Source organism: Coloeus monedula, assembly GCF_965178545.1.
Source record: "Coloeus monedula genome assembly, chromosome: 8".
NCBI lineage: Eukaryota > Metazoa > Chordata > Aves > Passeriformes > Corvidae > Coloeus > Coloeus monedula.
This window is the reverse complement of record NC_138788.1, coordinates 17,894,709-17,915,924: the sequence shown is the minus strand read 5'-3', so window position 1 is coordinate 17,915,924 and position 21,216 is coordinate 17,894,709. Positions and strand designations below refer to the sequence as shown.

At 44.2% G+C, this 21,216-nt stretch overlaps 1 protein-coding gene across 6 annotated transcripts in view; it reads right to left on the bottom strand.

Annotated features, from left to right (window-relative positions):
* Nucleotides 1-2,159: 2,159 nt before the first annotated feature.
* CAMK2G (calcium/calmodulin dependent protein kinase II gamma) overlaps nt 2,160-21,216 on the bottom strand; it is a 208,150-nt gene continuing 189,093 nt past the window's right edge. For 3 of the 6 annotated variants that reach the window (XM_082286218.1, XM_082286222.1, XM_082286217.1), the window contains 8 exons: nt 18,107-18,175; nt 16,469-16,513; nt 15,772-15,820; nt 13,589-13,702; nt 9,296-9,371; nt 8,714-8,808; nt 7,393-7,638; nt 2,160-4,872 (listed from right to left, as the gene is read on the bottom strand). In XM_082286218.1, coding sequence (XP_082142344.1) covers nt 7,406-7,638; nt 8,714-8,808; nt 9,296-9,371; nt 13,589-13,702; nt 15,772-15,820; nt 16,469-16,513; nt 18,107-18,175 — 681 coding nt within the window. In that variant the 3' untranslated portion in view covers nt 2,160-4,872; nt 7,393-7,405. The remainder of the gene's footprint in view (nt 4,873-7,392; nt 7,639-8,713; nt 8,809-9,295; nt 9,372-13,588; nt 13,703-15,771; nt 15,821-16,468; nt 16,514-18,106; nt 18,176-21,216) is intronic. The other 3 variants (XM_082286219.1, XM_082286220.1, XM_082286221.1) reach the window with 3 other exon arrangements.

The following is a 21,216-nucleotide window of genomic DNA, read 5'->3' as shown; positions in this document are numbered from 1 at the left end:
ATCATCTGCATGGACAAATGGGAAAGCTGAAGCACAGACCACACAAGTAGCTTATCTGCAGTCACCCTGCAAAGCCATAGCAAACCCAAAACTAGATCACAAGTCCAATCATTAATCAAATGCTCTGTTTTCCTATGTTCTCAATTACACATAAGTAAGAAGCAATGATTTTCATAATAAAATGGAAAGCACATTGATATTCAGGGTCTGGTTCTGCTCATGCTTCTCCCCACATTGCATAGATATTATAGCATAAAAGCATGCTGCCAAGCCTTTGTGCCACTAGCCCAGCAAGTGAGAGCAGAGCAATCCTAGTCTAAAAGGAAATGTATTTGGGCATAAATAAAAGCTACCATCAATTACAGGTCTCCCACAGAGTAATCCACCTATGTATACAAGCATGCACATGCATAAATTGGGAGAGAGGGAACTTTAAAAACCATGCTCAGGCACTTGTTTTGGTAGGAAGATGGCAAAACTTCATCTAATAGGATGAAGAGATTTTAACCAGCCATAGCATACTGGGAAGTAAGCTTCTGTGAATATCCCTGTTTGAGCTCAGTACTGGAGCTATTACAATGCAGGGAAGTACCATTCCCAACCCCTGATACCAGCTAAAACATAAGACATAGAACAGGCCCCATATATGTACTACATAAATATTCTTGACATGAGTGTTAGTCTGATTATTGTGCTTTCAGTAAGTGTTTAAATTACTCTTATAGTGGTTAAAAGAGCTACTAAGAACATGGGGGATCATCACTAATTTTATGAGTACCTTCCTAGTGCTTATCGGATTATACTGCAACATTTCGTCAAAGATCATTAAGACAGGATTGAGTGCTTCAGGAAAAACCTTACCTGATGAATGCTCCTGCCTTGTATGTCAGAAATGAGAGCAGAACGTCTTTTTGCTCCTGAAATAGCAGGAGCCATTTCTTCTGGGCACGAACAGATTGTCTTCAGTCCCAGTGAAACGGACTGTTAAAACTCTTACCTTCTCCCTTTAAACACTAAGGACAATTTTCCTCTTGTTTCATCAGGCAGCAAAAGTAATCATCTCTTTAAGCAGCAACAGCTGACACCTATTTACTAGGTAATTGCTGCAGTTAAAGGGGATTAAGCGCAACGAATTCGCTTTTAGTGATAAGGCAAAGCCACCCCCTCCCGTTTTCTGCACTTCCCAGACACACCTGGGAAGAGCTCAGGGGAGCGGAGGCCAGCCAGGCGTGCCACAGGGGGGCCACATGCTGGCTAGAGTCCCTTAGCCTTAGCTGCAGCCAGTGCTAGAACGAGATGCGTGTCCCCCGTGCAATCGCAGCAGTAACTGTGACAGACACAGGCCAGTGGTAGCAGAGACGCAGAGAAGCCCCTGAGCGTCTCTGCCCCGCACAGCCGCGCTGGGCAGGGGCTCCGCAGAGGGTGAGGGCAGCGCCTGCTGCAGCCCCACGGCTCAGCCACCTGCCCTCACGAGCAGCGTGAGATCTGCAAGGTGGGAAATAACAGAGAAATGGCAAAGCAGCAAAGGCCTGAGTGGAACAAAGCCTACTTAATGGGGCATACACGAAATGCTAATAACAAGACATGAAATGCTAACAAGAAAAGGCAGTATAGAAACAAAACAAGCTAAATCAAACTAACTTTTAACTTCTTAAGAAATTATGCTTACGCTTCTAGACCTGACAAGTTCTGTGCCTCTGCAGGAGCATCCCAGCTAGGACACAAAGTACACTAGCTGACAAATAACTAAGCCACACAACTTGAGATCAGCATGTTTACATCAGGCAAACCCAACAGCAAGATGGCTTCTCCCACGAGGAGTCTTAAATATTGGTGAAGAAAACAAAGACCAGGAAAGGAAGTAACAGCATAGATTTGCCAAGGATTAGGCTATCGGGAACAAAAGCAGAATTTCCCTATTATCCCTGGTCTGTCAGGGAAATACTATAAATGTCATTTTAACAGGTTCTGTCATCCCTTTGTTTTTAATGCTAGCATTCTCCCCTCCCCCCTTTTAGGTATGGTACAACTTAACTTTTTAAACATTACATTTTTAAATGATACAAGAAAAAAAAACTCCTCTGTCAATTGATTCTTATCCCAGAAGTACCAATTTCATATTATTCCATGGTTTAGGAGAATAATGTCACACTCCAAACTTTACACTGTTTAAATGTTATTTTATTAAATATCTTCAGTTCAAGGTCTCATTGTAACAAAGCTATGAAGATTCTACCAACATTCAGACCAAACAAACAAACACTAGCTAACTTTAATTATTTCTATATCATGCAAAAATTCTGCATCAAATGCCTTCCATTTCCTGTTTAAAATGTGATATTTATAATATATATTATATAGATGCTTACATTAGCCCCATAAGAGAACATTAAGAATGCTAAAGGTGTACAGCTGTGTTTGATAATGGCCATACCAAGCTAAGGTTCTCATTAACTTAAAAGGAAACAAAACAAACAAAAAAAAATCCAAAAGAGTTTGTCTCCAAGACTGTGCAAAAACAAAAAACCCAACAGTTCTGTTCTTTTAAATTTTTTTCTGAAAGATGCATATACTTAATACAGAGGGTTCTCTTTTTTAACTATTAATAATCATCAGGTAAAGAGACAAGGAAGATCAGACCAAAAGAAGGCATGCATAATGTTTTATATTTATCTTTTTAAAATGGCGTAATTGTAATCTGTTTGCTCTCTCTTTGTGGCTTAAAAAATTCTGAATGAAATATCAAGGCTTTTTACTTTTCCACTTCACTCACTGGCTTAGTGCTGTCTTAACAATGTTTTGAAATAATAAAATCTAGTGTTTGTCCCCCCATGGGTTCAATCCCCTCACTCCTCCCCCTGGGATAGTGGAGGGAGGAAGAAAAGGGTGTTTGCTCAAACAAACCTGGGAAGTGTGGATGGTCTTTTCCTTCATCAGGGGTGAGCTGATCTAATCCCGGTGTGGGATAGCACCTCTCTAACAAAGGGAGCAGAGCAGTAACTGCTGCAAAGTGACAGCTCCACTTTGTGCAACAGCTTTTATTTTCTGCATTTTATTGAATAAGGATTAAAATTCCAAATTGTCTTTCTTCTCTTTTATAGTCTGCAAAATGATTGCCACACACTTAGTACATTGCCAAGGCAATAATTTTAACTCCCTCTAGAGACCCAAAAAATGATTAGGGGTAGGTAAATTTACATAAAAGCCCATCCCAACTTCTGCAAGTGATGCCTTCCCTTGGTCAAGACAAATCCCATCGGGTCTGCCAGAAAGCCCATTTTCTTCTTGGGGCTAGGCTCCCTCCTTGGTAAGGTCAACAAAACACTTCCACATTCCCCACCCAATGAATAAAGGAATTGAACTCCTCTTGCAGCAAAGAAAAGAAAGAAAGATGAATTGGCCCAAAGGACGAACATCAGATCACTGCTCATTCCCTTTCCCCTCTGCTTCATGAGGTATCCTCTAACACCCAGAGGCAACACGGGGGGGTGGCCTGGATTCCTTCAGCTACAGCTTTTGAGGTTCTGATCTGATAGTTTTCTGTGTTACAACATCACTGTAAAAAATAGAAAAATTACCCAAATAAACACTAGGAAACATGACACTTACAAACATCAGATGGGTTAGTGGTGGGGAGAAGCACCTGGCGGGGGCTGCTGGCTCCCACTGCTATTTTACTGGAGACCAACAAATCAAACAGGAGGCCAGGTAACCCCTTTAATTCTACGGGTGCATATATTTCAGTATAAAAAACACACGCTATTTATGCCTCATATAGGAGTGTATGTGCAAGTTTTCATGAAGAACATAACACTAAGTTTTTTGTCTGCTTCCTAAGGAACACGTGTTCTGCAGCAATATGGATCCCAACTACCCTACTAAAAAGGAAAAAAAATAGAAAATCCCATACATATACCCTCTTCCTCTAAAATCTCTGCTCTTAATGCAATTTTTTTTGTTTTGTTAAATTAAATAAGCTGGCTTCAAAACTCCATGTTTGTCCAGGTAGTGGCTGTTTCCAAAACCAGTATCACTAAAGAGCGAGCTTCTATTCAAGTTATATTCACTTAAACCCATTTTTAATCTCTACTTCCATCTTTAGTTTTACATCAACATCCCATTTTGTTTTATTTCTTAAAAAAAAAAAAAGAAAAAGAAAAAAAAGAAAAGAAAAGAAAAGTCTGTTTTGGGATCCAGCAGCTGAGCAACCAGGTTTCCATAGCGTTCTTGCTGTGCAGAAATCGAAGAAACAGGCTGAAGTCAGACTGCTGGGCAACAGGAAGAGAAGCACCTCCTCTCTCTTGAACCCCAGTCTTCACACTGGCTCCTCTGGGGTCTCCTTGCCACCTCTCACCGCCTGTAGTTGCAGCACAGCCCGAATGCGGTATTAACTTCCACCATCGCTTTGCGGAGCACAGTCCAGCCATCCGCTGTTAAAGCCGCCTCCTTTCTTGCTCTCCCTCTCTCTTTCTCTCCTTCACTTTTGCTTTCCCCCTCACTTCATTTCTGAAAGATGTTCTGGCTGCTGCCACTTTCTTAGCCCTGGGGGAGGGGGCATGTTGGATAATCTGTCATTTATTTAGCATTATTCCTGGTTTTTATTATTTTATACAAACAACATGTCTTTTTTTTTAGATTTAAAAACACCTTCGTACAGCAGAAACAGACACGATGGATCCATGGAAAACAACAGAAAGGCAGCGCCCGGAGCATCAGATGCATGCAGGGTTTCGTGCATTTGGCTGCTGCCTGTTTGTAATTTGTATTTATTTCTTTAACGTCAAAACAGACATGACCGTTGCTGTCACTCAGGCACTCCAGAGCTGCTTGCTAAGAAGATATTGCCCTCCAGCTGAGTATCTCCACAAGTTGCTGCAGTCAGGAAGAAGTAGTGTCCACCCAGAAATGAGAGGGGAGAACAGGATGGAAGATGGAAGGAAATAAAGCCAAACATTAGCTGTACACAATTTAAAAAAACAAGTTTTCTACAGGCTAATTATTTGGTGTAGAAAACCCTAACACAAGACAAATTGGGGATCCTGAGAAGAGCTCTGAAGACAAGAGGCACTCACCTCCCCTTCCAGGTGGCTGAGTGTGCCAATGAAAATGAACTAATTGCTAAAATGTATTACATGCTGCTTTGGAGCAGCCCTGGGCCCACTATCTCATACTGATGACCCAGAAGTTGAAGAAGTTTCCTAAGGAACAGTTTCTGCCTCACTTTTCATTGGTTTTTGCCTTGAACTGAAAGATAATTGTATTTTTCTTAGGGTTTTTATTTTTTAAATCTTAGTAATTTTGTCTCTGAACTTTCTTAATATTTAACCAAATGTATGAGCTTTTCTGCAGTTTTGTGAAACTGTAGCCCCAGTGACTGCTTTTAGCAAAGGCTCTTCCTAGTTAATCTTCATGTGCTAAATTACTAGATTTATTTGGATCAATTTTAAGTCTGGGTTTTTTTCATGTCAGTTTAGCATTATCCTGTCATGAAAGTATAGCCAAGACCTTCTTTCTACCATTTCTTAGGTTGCAAATCTTTGTAGAATCTCCCTTACTACTCTTCTCCCTTCTTGGTTCCCACTCTCTCCTTGCACAGAAGTCCTCTGATTAATATCAAACTTCTTTTCTGGCTGCAGTTTCCTTTTGAGATGATTTACCCAAAACTGAACTCTGCCTTCCAGGTGAGAAGAAACCACTAATTTCTATTAAAGTGTTCATACTCACCTCATTCATTCTTTATCCTTAGCTTTCACTGCACATGAATTACACTGCTCCAAAATGATTCAGTGCATTCAGATGGGGGCTGCCCACACTGACCCCATTTGTAATTGCATGTGGGTACACCTCCTTCAGAACACAGAAACGCATGCAAATACCTCAGCTTCTATTAGTTTACAGGCTATTTTAAAATATTGTTTTAACCAACATTTTGTGGTTTGGAAATAGCTTCTGCTCTGCAGTTTTCAGAAACCCTCCAGCACATACTTTTGGAGGGCTTCAGCATTTCCACAGCCAAGAAACATACCTCTTCTGCAGCAGACTTTCCATTCGTAAACTTCCTCAGAATTCCTAGGCATAGCCACTGAGACACACCGATCTTTAATTTAATAATTTTTTCTGCATCTTTTCTTGGACTAAATCCAGGACAGATGTCTTCCTCAACATTTCTGTGATGAAATCTGATGCTAGTTATTTTTGTTTTCCTGCAAAGGCTTTGTCCTTCTCACTGCCTTACTCCCTGGAAATTCAGCTGATTTTCTAGCTCTCTTGAAAGCTTCCCTGCTTCTGGTGCCCCCAACTGGCTTTTGCTTTTCAAATTCCATCTGTGACCTCTGCAGCTTGCTTGTGATAGTTCACATTCCTTTCAGTTGCCTTCAGTAGGGTTGAATACCTCATAACACATACCAACACAGACTGCTCTTGGCTTAGTCCCAAGTTGTTCACAGAACTAGGACTCAAGTAGCAACTAGACTTGAGTGGTTCATCCTTAAATGACCACATTAAAAAAAGCTTGCCTCCCAGTTGTAGATGTTTGTTGTGTTTGCCCTTAAATAGAAAATCTTTAGTAAAAAGGTCCTAAGGTTAGGAAACTTAGATCTATGAAATGAACGTGACAAAAGGATGCAGAAGGACTTTGTACATCTAACTAAAAGAAACCACTAAGGCAGTAAAACAGAATGCCTTAATGCTGAAGAAGTAAATTGATCTAATGTCCTTCAGGAGCAAGCAATAATCATTTCTGCATGACAAATTTTAGAATCAAAGTTTCTTCCAATGCTGAATTGTGGCAAGTTAATTGGGGGATATTTTAAATCCTCTGATATTATTATTTGTTTAGATTTTTTCCCCCTCTGAGTTTTCTCAACATGGTACATTAAATAGCTTTTGCTTATTAGAAAATCAGTTGTAAAATTTATATGAATAAACCTTCACCCCTTATGGTATAGAAATTCTGTATGGATTCTACAATATCCTTTCTAGAATATGACAAACTCATCAAAAAAGTTCTCTGAAATCACCCCCAGCATGTAAAGGTAGATGTGAAATGGCCAACCCATGCACAGCCTGAAATACTCTTCCCCTCTGCTCTGGATTAGCCATTTGTCCAAGCACAGACCTGAGCACCTGGGAGGAAGCACAGCTGCTACAAGGGTACCTATGCCCAGGAACAACTGTCTGGCACATGACTCCCATTTGCCAGGAGTGGCAGATAACCCTACAGAGTCCAGAGGACAGGACTTAAAGGAACACCATCTACAAGCTGAAGTTTGCAGCCTACAGACAACTAAATATGGTTCTCTCACAGCCAGCTAAACAGCCTTGAATGCTGAATTCTCACATACAGCAGCCTTAGCCGTGTGTGTGATGTACTCCTTCCCTGACAGTCCATACCCGTATTTGATCCTCACTGGAGAGGTGCTGCAGGAGCTCCAGAGCAGTGGTAGTGGACATTGAGCCACTTGCCGTCTCGGCGGTGCCAGACACGGGTCTCCTCCGACTGCGTGGTGCGGGGCCGGCCTTGGCCATCGATGTACTGCGTCAGGCGGATGTACGCGATGCAGGCGGCGTCCTCCCCGATGACGTGGACGTGGGGGTTCAGGATGGTCGTGTGGATTGGCTTGCTGTTCTTCGACAGTACTGGCAGGACATGCAAAACCATCAGATTCGCTTTACTACTAAGAAGGAGGAGCGTCCCACATTCTCCAACCTCTTCTATATTCTACTCACCTTCCACTGGATTCTGGAATACCACAAAAATTGCTCCTGCAATTTTTCAGGCAAAATCCTAGCAACTCTTTCCCCTATCACCTGTTGTTCTCCTTAGGAACTGCACACTTACTGCCTAGAATCCCCTGGCCCCTTTGCCCCCACTTCCTCTGAAAAGCATACTTGCCACTTTTTCAACATCAGTGCTGCTGTGTCTTCAGTTATAGGAAAAGATCTTTCACTTACAGAATACTGTTGCAAAGGAGTCAATAATCAGGATATCTTTAAGCTAGGACAGCATTAAATATGAACAAACCTTGGAGAAGTGTTAAAATCATGCCATAATAAGCTGTTGAGAGAGACAAAGTCTTTGCATACTTAGAGAACTACAAATTGCCCATATTAAGGACCTTGACCTAACCCCCAAAATAAAACAGATTGAACGGCTCAGATTTAAATTTCAATTATCTCATCCTGTGGAGACATCCGGGAGACAGACAAATCCACTAGTATAAACGATAGCATTTCTCCCAACTCTTTCCTGCCCCAGACTGACAAGGTGACCCTTATATCTATGTAAAAGGTTCATTAGGTGTTAGAGATCTAAAACCATCCAGGGAAAACTCAAAGCAAAAGCATCTTTACGCCTGATCATTCAGTATGTCTACCCCAAGCACACATGTTGATTCCATAAAAATCTGATAATTTTTTCCATTTTCATATCAGTAAGAAGTTCAGTGCCTCAAACTGCCAGGTACAAAACATTTCCACCTAGCAGACTGTATGCCTAGAGTGAAGGGATGTGGGGGTTAGAATTGAAATTGCTGCTGAACAGGCTTTTTGAGAGAAAGGCTGCTGGCTTTTATGAACGCATCACAACCCAAGCACAATGAAGTTCTTGCTGATTCTGATAACCAGTAAAAACAAGGCAAATTTTCCCCCCAAAATGTGACATAGAGGAAGACTAGAGAGAAAGGTGTTGGAGTTACCAAATCTACCCACTCACAGTTTTCAAAGTAAAACTTATGGAAATCCATTCCTTCAACCAGGTTCCCCAGTGCTTCAGGTTCAAATGAGGTCAAGCCAGGATCACAGATTTTTCTGCAAAGAAAAGCAGCACAGGCTTACAGTTTGCATTTGAGCCCAAGCACTATTCACACAGCAAAGTGCTGGTATGCCATTTGACTCACACCCTGTGTCCACCTAACTACATCTCCCTACTCCAAGAAGTTCCTGAAGACTCAGCCCTACTGTAACTCATGGAGCCAACTAGATGGCATTTCATGAAATAAACCTCTAGGTTTCTGACTTTTCTTTTATTCTCTTTCTGCTGTTCTCATTGCCCTCCCCTGTACTTTTCTTACAAACCCAGGACATTTTCCTTTTGTTGTTCCTGTTGCTGTTTGATACCTGACTTGATATTGATTTAGCGATCTACTACTCCATCCCTTACTCCTAACTGATGTAGGCTAAGAAGGATAAAACCTTTTACCATCCCTGACTGCACGACAGCTCCTCGTACCCAGGAGCCAGAGCATCACTTGCACACAAACTGATAAACAACCTGTCAGAAAGCATCTCTACTTACGTATAAGCCTCAAAATCTCCATTGTTGATGGCCTCTATCAGCTGCTCTGTTATCTTAATGATCTCTTGCTTACGCACTGTGAACAAGAAGAAAGAGCAATTTAACTGTGCTGAAGAGTTCAGTAGAAATACGAGGCTAGTGGGTGCTTCCTACAAGCAATTTGTAGAGCACCATTAGTTTAGGTCTCATAGGATGCTGCTCCCTGCATTCTGGAGATATGCAGTAAAGACAGTCATCCACATGAGAGTAGGGGGGCAGTGGTATGAAAGGGAAATGGTGATCCCATAATGCAGGGAGAAAGGAAATAAAGACATCTTATTCAATGTTTTTCTTCTAAAAAGGTCTAAGGCACCAGAGGTGTCTCCTGAATGACAGCCTGAGCTGCTTCTGGGGAGTCTGACCAATGAACACCAGGGACCCTGCCCATGTGAAGTACTTGTCTGGCAGCTTAAGATGTGGAAAACCTTCACCACAGTAGCCATTTACAAATGGCCACCACAGAGATCAAGGCAATTGGAAGGAGTCTCCCAACAACTTGCCTATCACCATCATCAATACCTCAGCTATTGTGAATGCTGCAAACAAGCAACTGGGACATGTAGGGATGGCTTCTGCAAGCTAGAAAGACAATGGCAGCAGGATGGATGGATTGGATGAGCAGGTCCTAGCTGTGTCTGAGTGCGCACTCTGTTCCTCAGTTAGCTTCTGCCAATCCCTATGGCACAATTCTTTACAGCACTCTGACAGCATTGTCATTAACCCAGCCCAGCACACTGGACTTCAAGATGAATGAAGACAAGGGCTGTCTGTCTACTGTTATTTGGTCCCCCTCTGGCCAGCACCTCTGTGCTCTCTTCCAGATTGCCTAGGCCACATCCTCTCTGCTGGTCTCAAGAATTCTTAACATTTACGAAGTTTGAATCAGGTCTGTTAAATAATACAATTCTAGTTCTATGACTATACATGCACCATACCTATGCTTGAGCCTATATGCACAACCTCACATCATATGCACAGGCCTTCCCCACACCTGTAGGTAGACTCTTCTGCACATTACACAGGCATTTAGGAGGTTCTCTAGCATTCTCTTCAATGTTATCAGATAATATACAGTTCCTACCACCAGAAGTGCCATCCACATGCCCTTCAGCATCTAAGGTAGGTGTCTGAAATGGAACCAGTTCCCTGACTGTTCCTCCTTTATACCCTGAAAGAAATTGGGACTTCTGGAAGTCTCAAGTGGAGATCTTAGATGCCTGTCATTAGGGGGATGGTGTTTAAATCCAACCTACCATCTTTGGATATTCAAGTCAGGGAAGCTGAATTCCACTCTAAATGCCAGAAGACGCTGCTCTGAACTGCTCTCTCCCTTGCCCATAAGCTTTCATCCACATGTGCACCTCATCCCACCATTGATAAGTGCAGCTGAAGAGCAACAAGATAATAATCTCACTGGCAATGAAAGATGTCCATACCCACTCTGGAAGTCAGTTAAGAGACTTTTACTACTGAGCTAGCCTCAGAAACCCCTCAGATAGCTCATAAAAACCCCTCATCTGGCTCATAAAAATAAGGGGGGCTGGTTTTGCTATGCAGGCTGTATGTATTTCCACACATGAAAATATGTATACAGGGAATGGGTCAAAACAACACAATGGGCTATGTCTGTTGTGAAAAATGTCCTTACAAGCAAGTTGTCTGGGATTACTTCCACATAAAGAAGGGCTACTTGTTGGACCTCCAAACCATGCACCACTGATGTCCAGAAGATGGAGTCCATGGGAAAGGCTCCATTTGAGGTGGGTGAGGGAGTCTGCAGACCACAGTCACGGTGCACTGGCTCATCTCAAGGAAATTTGCACCCCCTTCCGAAGTCCCTTGACACAGTGCCAGCAAGCCCGTCCTTCAACACTAGTCCATGCCATCAGACTGTGCTCATCTCCTGGCTTTCACTACATGTCCCGAACTAGAACCGGCACACGGAAGGTGACCACTCTGTCCGAAGGACAAAGAGCCTCGGGATGTCAGGGGAACGGCATTCACGCCTGCCGCTCCCGATGAATCCGCGGGCCTCCAAACTGGCACGGCAGAGGCACAAGCGCGAGGCGATACGCACCAGCACGGACATCGAGCACGGCCCGCGGCTGCTCCACCCTGCTTTGTGCGGGCCCAGGAGGCAGCCCCGCCACAGCAGCCACGCCGCCGGCCGCGGAGCGCTGCGGGAGCGTTTAGCGGGCATCGTTCAAGGCCGGGCCACAGCTTTGGCCGGGCTCTGTCCCCACCCGCGACGGGGCGGGGCGGGGCGGGGCGGCGGCCGCGGGCGGGACGGGCTTGAGGGCGGCCCCGCTCCCGCCGCCTGCGCGTGGCGCCCCTCGGCGGCCGCCGCCGCTGCCCGCTCAGCCCCGGCCCGGCTCGGCTCGGACGGACGGGGTGAGGGGCAGGGGAGGAGAAAAGAGGGAGCTTTATATCTAGGGTAACTAGCATGAGTTGCACTACTCCACTACTGCTACCCAGCTGCTAACTTACACGGTGCTCGGTTAAGTACAAAGGGAACTACTGGAGTTAGCAAAGGCTCCGACCGAGCACGCTCTAACTCCAATGTCTGCCCTGGGCTGTCCCAGGCATGAAGCTTCTCTTCACAAGACTGTGTAGCTGCAAAACAAATGTAAGCGTTAAAATGATAAACAAACAAAAAATTAGAAAGTAAAATAAAAACCAACAAAGAAGTACAGACACACACAGCCCCAGCCCTGGTCGGCACACAGACACATCCACATCCCAATAACTTCTACCTGCTCTCCTGCTTCTGTCACATCACTTGGGCCAGACACTGCTTGGCAGGGGCCACCTGGGCTCTGGTGCAAAAAGCACAGCAGGAATTACACTAATTCTGGAGGAAGTTTGAGAGCAACCTAAAACAATGGTTGGAGTAGCGACAGAGCAGCACAAGGGCAAGTACAAGATGGGATTAAAGAAAGTAGGGACATCCAAATCACTGCAAATCTCAACTTCGAGGGAAGCAAAGTGGGAGAACACTGACCCACTTGGCAGAGAAGTGATTCAGCACTCCTCAGTGTACCAAGCAGGCCTTTGCTATGACCAAGAGGAAGGAATTAATAAGCCAGCAGTGATGGACAGCTCACAGCAAAAAGGACTTCAGAAGAGATCATTTCCCTTCCATTCTGTCTAGGCAAAACACCTTTCCCATTGCACCTTACAAACCAGCAGTCTGACATCCTTAGAGCTACTTCAAAAATAAATAACAAAGATGCTCCAACTGCTGCATCATGAGATACTGTGCTGCATGTAGGAAACCAGGAAAATATGACAGGAAGAGACAGAAGAGGGCATGCCTGTTCCTTCCTTCCTAGACTGACCTGAACAGAATCAAATACTCCAGATGTTCCCAGCTCATACTAAGGATCCTTCTACTATAGCTTTAAATAGTCAGACAGCTAGTACAGTATGTCTGTGTAGAGCAAAGGCTGTGAATTCCACCTAGATTTTCTCCAACCTACTAGCTTTTTTCACATGCATTTTCAGAGTTTTTCAGCCACAGGCTCCTCTACAGAGGTAGCCAGTTCAGGAGATACAAGGCAGAACTTATAGACTAACCATGGTACCAGCTAACTGAGCTAGCAAGACAGACACACAAGGTAAAGCTCACGACAGAAAAATGCTCTTCAGAGCCAACATTATCCCAGGATTTTCACTCAAAGCACCTCACAATGGATTCAAAAACACTATGGGGTCTATCAGGAGCCACACCCTCCCTTTCAAAGCACCTTAAAGTAGTCTGAAAAAACTGGGTTTTGTTCCTTTGGTACTTCTGAGCACCCTCCATATCTGGGGTCTTCAGAAATTCTGACAAGTGAGACTGAATTCGGTCTTGTGCATCCCTTCCACAAGCAGACCTGCACCACTGACCCCATTTACCACAAGGAGAACTAAGAGATGCAGTGACTTGCCCAAGGAAATCCCAAAAGACAGTGTCTCTGCAGAGAACTCCACATCTCACCCAGATGAAAGCAAGGGAATGAAATTAGCTAGGATGAGGTTCTGTTTTTTTTTTTTTTCAGAAAGGGGAGGAAATGTTTGGAAAATTTCAGTGTGCAAAGGAGGGTATTTTTCAGGAAGGGAGATGATTTCTTTTTATTCTGGAGTACTGGAAATGAAAAATCAACATTCTGGAAGGAAGCTGAGGAAAGGAAAAATCTTAGGTAAGGAGAAATGGGAAGGGTGGAGGAAGGGGTGGGAAAAAGATGCTGTGAAGCACTGCACCCCTGGACTTACTGGCTGAGAAACAGAGAGAAAGCTGGGACTGCATGGACTCAGTCTGTGTTTTGCTCTCACTGTGCCTCCGTCCTTCAAGCACTGAGCTGCCGTCCCCGGTGGAGAGAGGGGGAGCTAGCATGGCAGGGAATTAAAACACAAACACAAACAAAACACGCAAGTTCAGTAAATAAAAAAAGAGAAAGGAAATAGGAGAACATTAAAGAAACCACAATGCTGGGCACAAAACATGCAGGAGTATCCTCCAGGGCAAAGCCAAGTAGACAGCTCTACAACATGAACCTGCTGTGCAATTTAGTGACACAAGGGCAGGGAGGTGGGGGAAGAACAATGACACACACTGCCTTTAGCCCCACCACAGTGGAAACAACATATCCCTGAGGCAACTGTCATTGATGGATCAAGACAATGTCTCCTACAGCACAGCAGAACTGATCTGTGTAGCCTGGTATCTATTTAAAATAAGAAGTTGGCAGAGGAACTGCACAAGCACTTCCTTTTCCAAGAGTCATGGCTACACAGAACATTGAGAACTCCAACACTCCCAAACCTTTTGGTCTACTTAGTTTTGCTCAAGTGCTTGCTTATTTTAAAATGTGGAAGGGCAGGAATAGAAGAGGAACACAGGTGAATACTGCTACACTTAAAACTGAAGGACTAAAATTACCAGAGGTGGCCACAGCACAAACCATTACTGTGCAAACTCTTTCCCTCCTGATCACCACTCAAATGCTCCCTTCTATTAAAACCATAATGAAATATTCTAACCTTTGCCAAAAACCCCAAAACACAGTTTTGATCTGTAGCAATGTAGCCCTATACAACTCTATACACTGACCAGCTGCCTTTCCTCCTCCCCATGGTCTGTTCCAGTCCTACCCTTCTTTTCCTTGCAGTATTTGTATTCCTGACTTAAAACACACATTGGCTCAGCTGGCTCAACCATGGGACCTCTCCAGAATAAAAAGTGCCACAGGAGTCAAGGTTCTGGATAAATACCTGTTCTGGATGGCTATCCAGCAGAGATTAGATAAATTGAATTCATTACTGCACTATGAAACCCATCCAGTTCCCGTCCCTCAAAGCTAGGTTCTTAAACCACGGATTACTCTTTGGCAAAAAGGTGGCAGCTAGAATACTGCAGCTAGAATACTCATTACTGTCCTGTAATGAGGCCAGGTCTTATCTGAAACAATCTGTATTGCAGAGCTCATTCACTCACTGGCATGTGTTTCTTCTCCCTGTGATTCCTCAGAAGAGGAGCCAGCAGCTTGTGACAGGCCATGGGAAAAGCATCAGGAACTAGCCCAGCTGATGGAGGTGACATTGCTGCTACATCACAGGGCCAGCACTGATTTTTCCCTGGATATGTAACTCAGATGAACTACAGGGAGAATGAGGATACCTCTGCCTCAAAATGCAAACTATTAACACATTTGCCTCAGAATGCAAACTACATTCACCCATCCCAAACTTGCTTATTCAGGAAAATGTCTGCTCATCCTTCATTAGGGAGGCCAGGCAAAAGACAGCTGCTCAAACAACATGAGTAGATATGGAACTTGAAGCTCCTTTATTTAAAGAGTTTTACAAGCACAGAATATTTATGATATGGTCACTGAAAGGCATGAAATCTCTTCTCAGCATCTCCCTCTACTGATATCTCAGTCAAGGACAACAGGCTGAGAATGATCTTCATCTTAGAAACAAAAATAGACCCAAAGAGAAAAAATAACAAGGGAATTCTGTGCATGTCACAAAAGAGATTCCCAGAAAGGGGTGAAAAGGGAGACTGAGCAGTAACAGAGAGGTTTCAACTCCCTGTAATCTACAGGGAAGCACAAAAACGCAAGCAGAGTCCAAACCTCAAGGGACTGGTAGGGATTTTCCCACACCTAGAAATGGACTGGAGATGAACAGATTATGATATATGCAAGAAAGGAATTCCAGCTCCGAGACAAAAGTGAATTAGCTCAGGGCAAACAGTGTTTATATACCACAGAGGCCAAGTCAGCCGGCTCCCCACTGCACGGTCCCACTGTGACAGGAATGACAGCATCATGGTGAATTTATGAATTGAGTCAGACACAGAAACCTGGGAAGCTAGTTCAAGGCAATGACTGAATCTCTAGAATCCCTTGCCTACACTTAGCTGTATTAGAAATTACAGGCAAAATACCTACCTTTCAGATCCTCATCTTCAGTCGTGGTGTTACAGCTCTCTGTGGAACCCTGCACGGCAGAACAGAGCATTACCAGGCATCAGCAGTCGGGAGCATGAGCAAATAGTTTGATTTCTTTGTGAAGGAAGATGGGGAAAAGCACAAAAACGTTGGCAGAGATGGTAGGGAGAGCATGATACAAGGAAGATTTGGATGAAAGCAGGCCAAATATAAAGCAAAATGTATCAGCATCTCTGCTCAGCTTTTGCATGTTCAAGCTGTTAACCCAGAACTTTTACAAGGGGGAAAGTTACCAAACTCTGTCAAATGAAATCCAGTGAGAGTTGCTTCTGTTTGGAAGAATAGCCACAAGAAGTTAAAGAAGGGCTCCTAGGCTTTCTTAGAGGAGGTGTCCAGTTGTAGAAGAAAAAAAAAAAAGTGCATAAGTGCCTATATCTTCTCTTCCATCCCACATACGAAAGAAAGTGGTGGTTATACACCACAATAGGAAAGAGATGTTAATATCTGAACAGTTGTCTTTACTCAGCCTCTTCCAGATATGCATAGCCATATAACACAACCCTCCAAGTCTATTGCCAGCTGTACTCGGGAGCATGCTACAAACCAGACATTGGAAAGGTAGAAACTGAATTAAGACACATGAAGACTAGAACAAGAGAGAAGCAGAAGTTTCTCTGGCAACACTCCCATCCCTTACCTTTATGCCATCTGTAGCATTATGGACAACAGTTGTTTGAGGCTCCTAGGAAAGGATGGAAGAATCATTAAACTCCAGTTCCAAAGCATTCTCCCATTTATTTTCACTCCCCAGCAAGTGGAGAAAAGGTGACTGACATTAAAAAAACAAAATCAAATCACAAACTCCAAACAGCACACGTGTGCCTGCGTGCGTGCGCACACACTTCCTGCACAGGTTTCATTAAGAGAAAGGCTGCACTAAAAGCCACAGTCACAAGGAGACAAAGCCCCCAGCTTCTCTGCAATTGCCCCTAATTCCCAACTCGTTTCCAGTGAACCAGGCTGGCACAGACACCAGAGGGCAACCAAGCAGCCAGTCTGCACCCTCTGCAGCCCTTCATGAAGTAATGACCCCTCAGCAGTGTCCTCACTGGAAAATGCTTCAGAAGAGGGAGAGGGGGAAGAATGCATAACGCTGGGCTGGGGCCTTTGTCTCCCAGTCTTTTGGAAAGGTTGCTGGGTATTTTACCCTAAAAAAGGGACATTCATAATTTCCATAATAAAAAAAAGCATGAGCCAGACCACCTCAATGCCTTTCAGAGAAGAGTTGCTAAGGAGCTGTGAAAAAAGGCACATTTTTCTAAAAGTCTCTGAAATGAGCTCCAATTTCAATAATAAGCATATTTAATAATTTCGAAAGGCTCTCTCAATACCAAAACCATCATGAACAAAGCCAGTGAAAGGAAAGCAGAAAATTATGAAGTGTCCCAGGAATCCTTCATCCTACAACAAAAAAACCCAACATCAAATCCTACCCACCCACCCTGCAAAAATGCCAAATCCAACTCTCTAGAGACAGACAACAAAAAGCAGCTACCAGGCCTATCGATGCTAACTAGCTCCTGCACTCATCCCTTTGTTCCAGGACAAGACTTCAGGATCCTGCACGATCTCCTCCCATTGCTGTCATTCTTGCTGGGTGGCTCAGCGAGGGCATCAGGGACAGTGCTGGGCAGTGCTGTACACTCACCCATCTGCCTCTGCCACCCGCTGCACTGCTGCCTGATCTCCACGGGTACTGAGGCAGGCCACACACCCCAGCTGTGCCGTTCAATGTACTCTGCACTGGGCACTGTAGAGCCTGCACACAGCCCACAGAAAATGCCAGCCCAGAAAGTCAGTGAGCTGCAGGAGATCAGCCACTCAACTGAGCAGGCCAAATAGGCCAGCAAAGGATTCTTCTAAAAACCCTCTGTCTGCCCTTTCTTCTCTGGTGTCCTGAAGTCCATCCTCCATTTCCTGAGTGTTGGAGAGTGGATGGAGCTTGACACTCTCTTCTTCAAAACCATCCTCCCCAAAGCGAGCAGGAACAGTTGAACGGGACACATAGAACTATACAGGGTGGCACACAGGGAAGTCCAGGCAAGCTGCGATCCCCACATCCAACCACAGCTCTGCTCAGCACCCCCATCCCAAAGCCTGTGAGGCTGTGATCACGCCCCACAGCAGCACAGGGACACAGACAGAACGAAGCCGAAACATAAGCTGAAACAGAGCAGCACAAGCAGCACTCGGGAAGGGGTTTGGGGGGAGAAGGGGAGAGGACAGAATCAAAATTAAACCAAACAGGAAAAAAAATTGTGGTTGGGGAAGATACCATGGACGTCTGCACTGGGGGTGTTTCTTTTGCAGTGCTTACTATACTGGTTTTGTTGTTGCTCTGTGGCTGAGACAGAAAAACATGGTTTTAGTTCCCCTGCTGGACAGCAGAGGCAGCAAGAAAATGACAATATTGCTTCCAACCCCAGCCATCTCCTCAGACCCGACCCTCCCCACAGGCTCAATCACCAAGAAGAGGGAGGAAGGAGGAGTGCTGCCCAGGTTGCTGGACATCATCCTTCCCCCAGAGGCAATAGAAGCTGTAAGGGATGTACCAAAATCCAAATGTGAATGAACTGCTAGAGCTATAAGGAAGGAAAACAGAAGGGAAAAAGGCAGCAGCCCAAAGGGGTGGGGAGAATCCTGCAATGAGCACTAACAAAAATATCTGGTGAAGGAAAATGAGAGATGGCAGCTGTCCTGAGAGAAAGAGACTACAGAAGTGAGAGACACACAATAGTCATGGTCTCAAACAGGGCACAAATGGGAGTCAAGTCTGAGGTGTCCCAAAGTGTACAGAAACAGTTCTAGCTATGTGATAATGCTGAGGGTTTCAGGGAATCTATTGATCCAAGTAAAAGTGTGCTCAGCCCTAGAAAAGGTAGAGAAAAGGGGATGTATGATGTGTTGTATCCCTGCTGTGACCTGAACAAAGAGACTTCAGGACCAAAATATGGAAAGGAGTGGGATTGGGACATAAGGGAAAGGCCATGTAGTTCCACAAGTAGCAAGTTCTCTGGACGGTGCCCAGCAGCTTTTCATCTTTCCCCACTTCAGTCTCTCTTGTAGCTGTGGTAGAAGAATAAAATCTCTGTTTCCTGCATCCATACAGCACAACAGTGAGGCCATCACCAGCTTGCTGAAAAGAATCATCCCATTGAGTCATGTATGTCATGAATGAGCCAAGTCTATGTTTGTAGGAAGCCAAACCTGTGTCCATAATTATAGAGTTCCTAGCCCACAAATCCAGCCCACATGTGACCCCCGCACCAGGCTATGTCTCTTTTGCTGCTAGATCAAATAAGATCAAAACTGGCACTGCAGGAGCCTCACTCAAACTCCTTAGTTTACAGACTGGGGTGCCTGATGGGAGCTCACAGTAGTGTGCCCTCGTTGCAGTGGCTCTCTATCCCACTGTGCTCAGGGAGTGCAAACTCACATTACAAAATATCAGGCCCTCATCACCACACCACAAACACCACAAAGAATGCAGAAGTCAAATGCTGAGCTGGAAAACATCTGCCAAAGGTATAATTATGTCAACCAGTGACAGACCTCGTAAGACTGAGACTTGACAAACACCTACTAATAATTCAACTTTTCTTCACAAGCAACATGTCTTGGCTTAACTATCCCTTTTGGAGAGGGAGAGAGGAGAAATAAAAGAGGAAGATGGGGCAGGTGGAGAGGGGAGGAAGTAGAAGAGAGAGAGACAGGAGTGAATTCTTTAGAAGTCCATGGAAAAGAAAAGAACGTATACACTCAAACTCCAAGCTAAGAAAGGAGAAATACAGAAATTACTGTTTGCTGCCTCTTTCTATACATCCCTGCATTGTCCTAAGACTCTGGCCTTCCAAGAGTTTTGTTTTATGTATATATTTCCAGCCTGATGGCAGAAGAGATGACAGGTCACTGTAAATGTCAAAGAGGAACAGATCAATCTGAAAAAATTAATCCCAAGTTATTTCGTGGCATAAACACAATCAAACTTCTGACAATGGTCCACCTCTCCACACAGCACTGAGGCTCCTGTACTTCTTCAGAAACAGTGATCCTAATGCAGAGATCTATTGTCCAAACCTCTTCCAGTGAGAAAATTGTAACCCATTTTTCTTAGTCCACTGGGATAAGATGATAAAATTAGCATGAAAGAAGCTATACAAAAATAATTCCAGTGTTTTGGAAGGCTTTATAACTAAGGCCAAATGAGGAAAAAAAAAACCAAACAAAACCTAACCAAACATCCAAGAAACCACTGTTCTGAAAAAAGTTGACAACAGCCTGTTAGGTGTGTTATGTTGCCTTACAAAGTGCAAACCCCCACACATCCAAAGCACACAGCCTACCTTCCAGGCTGCACTGAGCACCCAGTTCACCCATCATGTTCTTCCACAGCCAGTGGGCTGAAGAAGACCAAGTGTCATGTTTGCTAGTCCAGAATTGGATGGCATTTTACTACAGGATAGAGCCCCAATGAAATTAGAGGCAGCTTAGCCTATGCTTTTTTAACAGCTTTTTCTCAGGTAAGGAAGGTATCTGACATATTGAGCTTCCTGCACACACTCATGTCCTGTGGCCATCTAACCAACTGCCCTTCCCTGGAAAAAGCCAGCCTTCCTTTCCCAGGGGCGCAGGCAGCACAGCCAACTCTTACCTCTCCCTCCCCACCGCTGCCAGCCAACATCAGTCACTGGCCAGGGTGCAATCCTTGGTAATTCTGTACAAGTCAAATTAAAAGAGGCCAATTCACCTAAAAAGGTGCTAGGCCCTTCTTAAGATCTGTAACGTGATTAGTTTTGGCACAGCAGTTGGCAACATTTCCTGAGCTCGACAAGAGACAGACAGGCACAAACAACACAGAGGGTGCAAGAAAACAGACCAGTGCTCATATCGCAGGGACACACACATGGAGCCAACTGAAAGAAAGTAACTACCAACACATGGGCTGTCTCTGGTTGTTCAGCCACTTTCACTGCTTCCATGTTTTCAGACGCTGATGCTTACATGGTTTACATATCCCAGCTGCTTTAAAAAAACATGCAAAGGGAATTTAAGTATTGCTGGCAGTGGGCAAAAAAGAAGGGCAAGAAAGACACAGTGAACTTCTGCCCCACATAAAGGCAGGGCTGGTGAAAAGTTAGTCACTCGCATCAGATTTTCAAAGCAGTACTTTGGGATTACTTTTTTTGTGTGGTTTTTTACATAGTTTAAAGATGTCATCGAAGGAGAATTATCTTCCAGGTAATAATGCAAAAACAATTATTCTGCTTTCTCAGTACTGTAACACTCCCACTTCTGGGAAACAGGAGAAATATTTTCTGTTATTTTTCTGTGCACAGGAAATAATACAATAACTGACTTTTGTACTTTAGTTACTGTTCATATCTT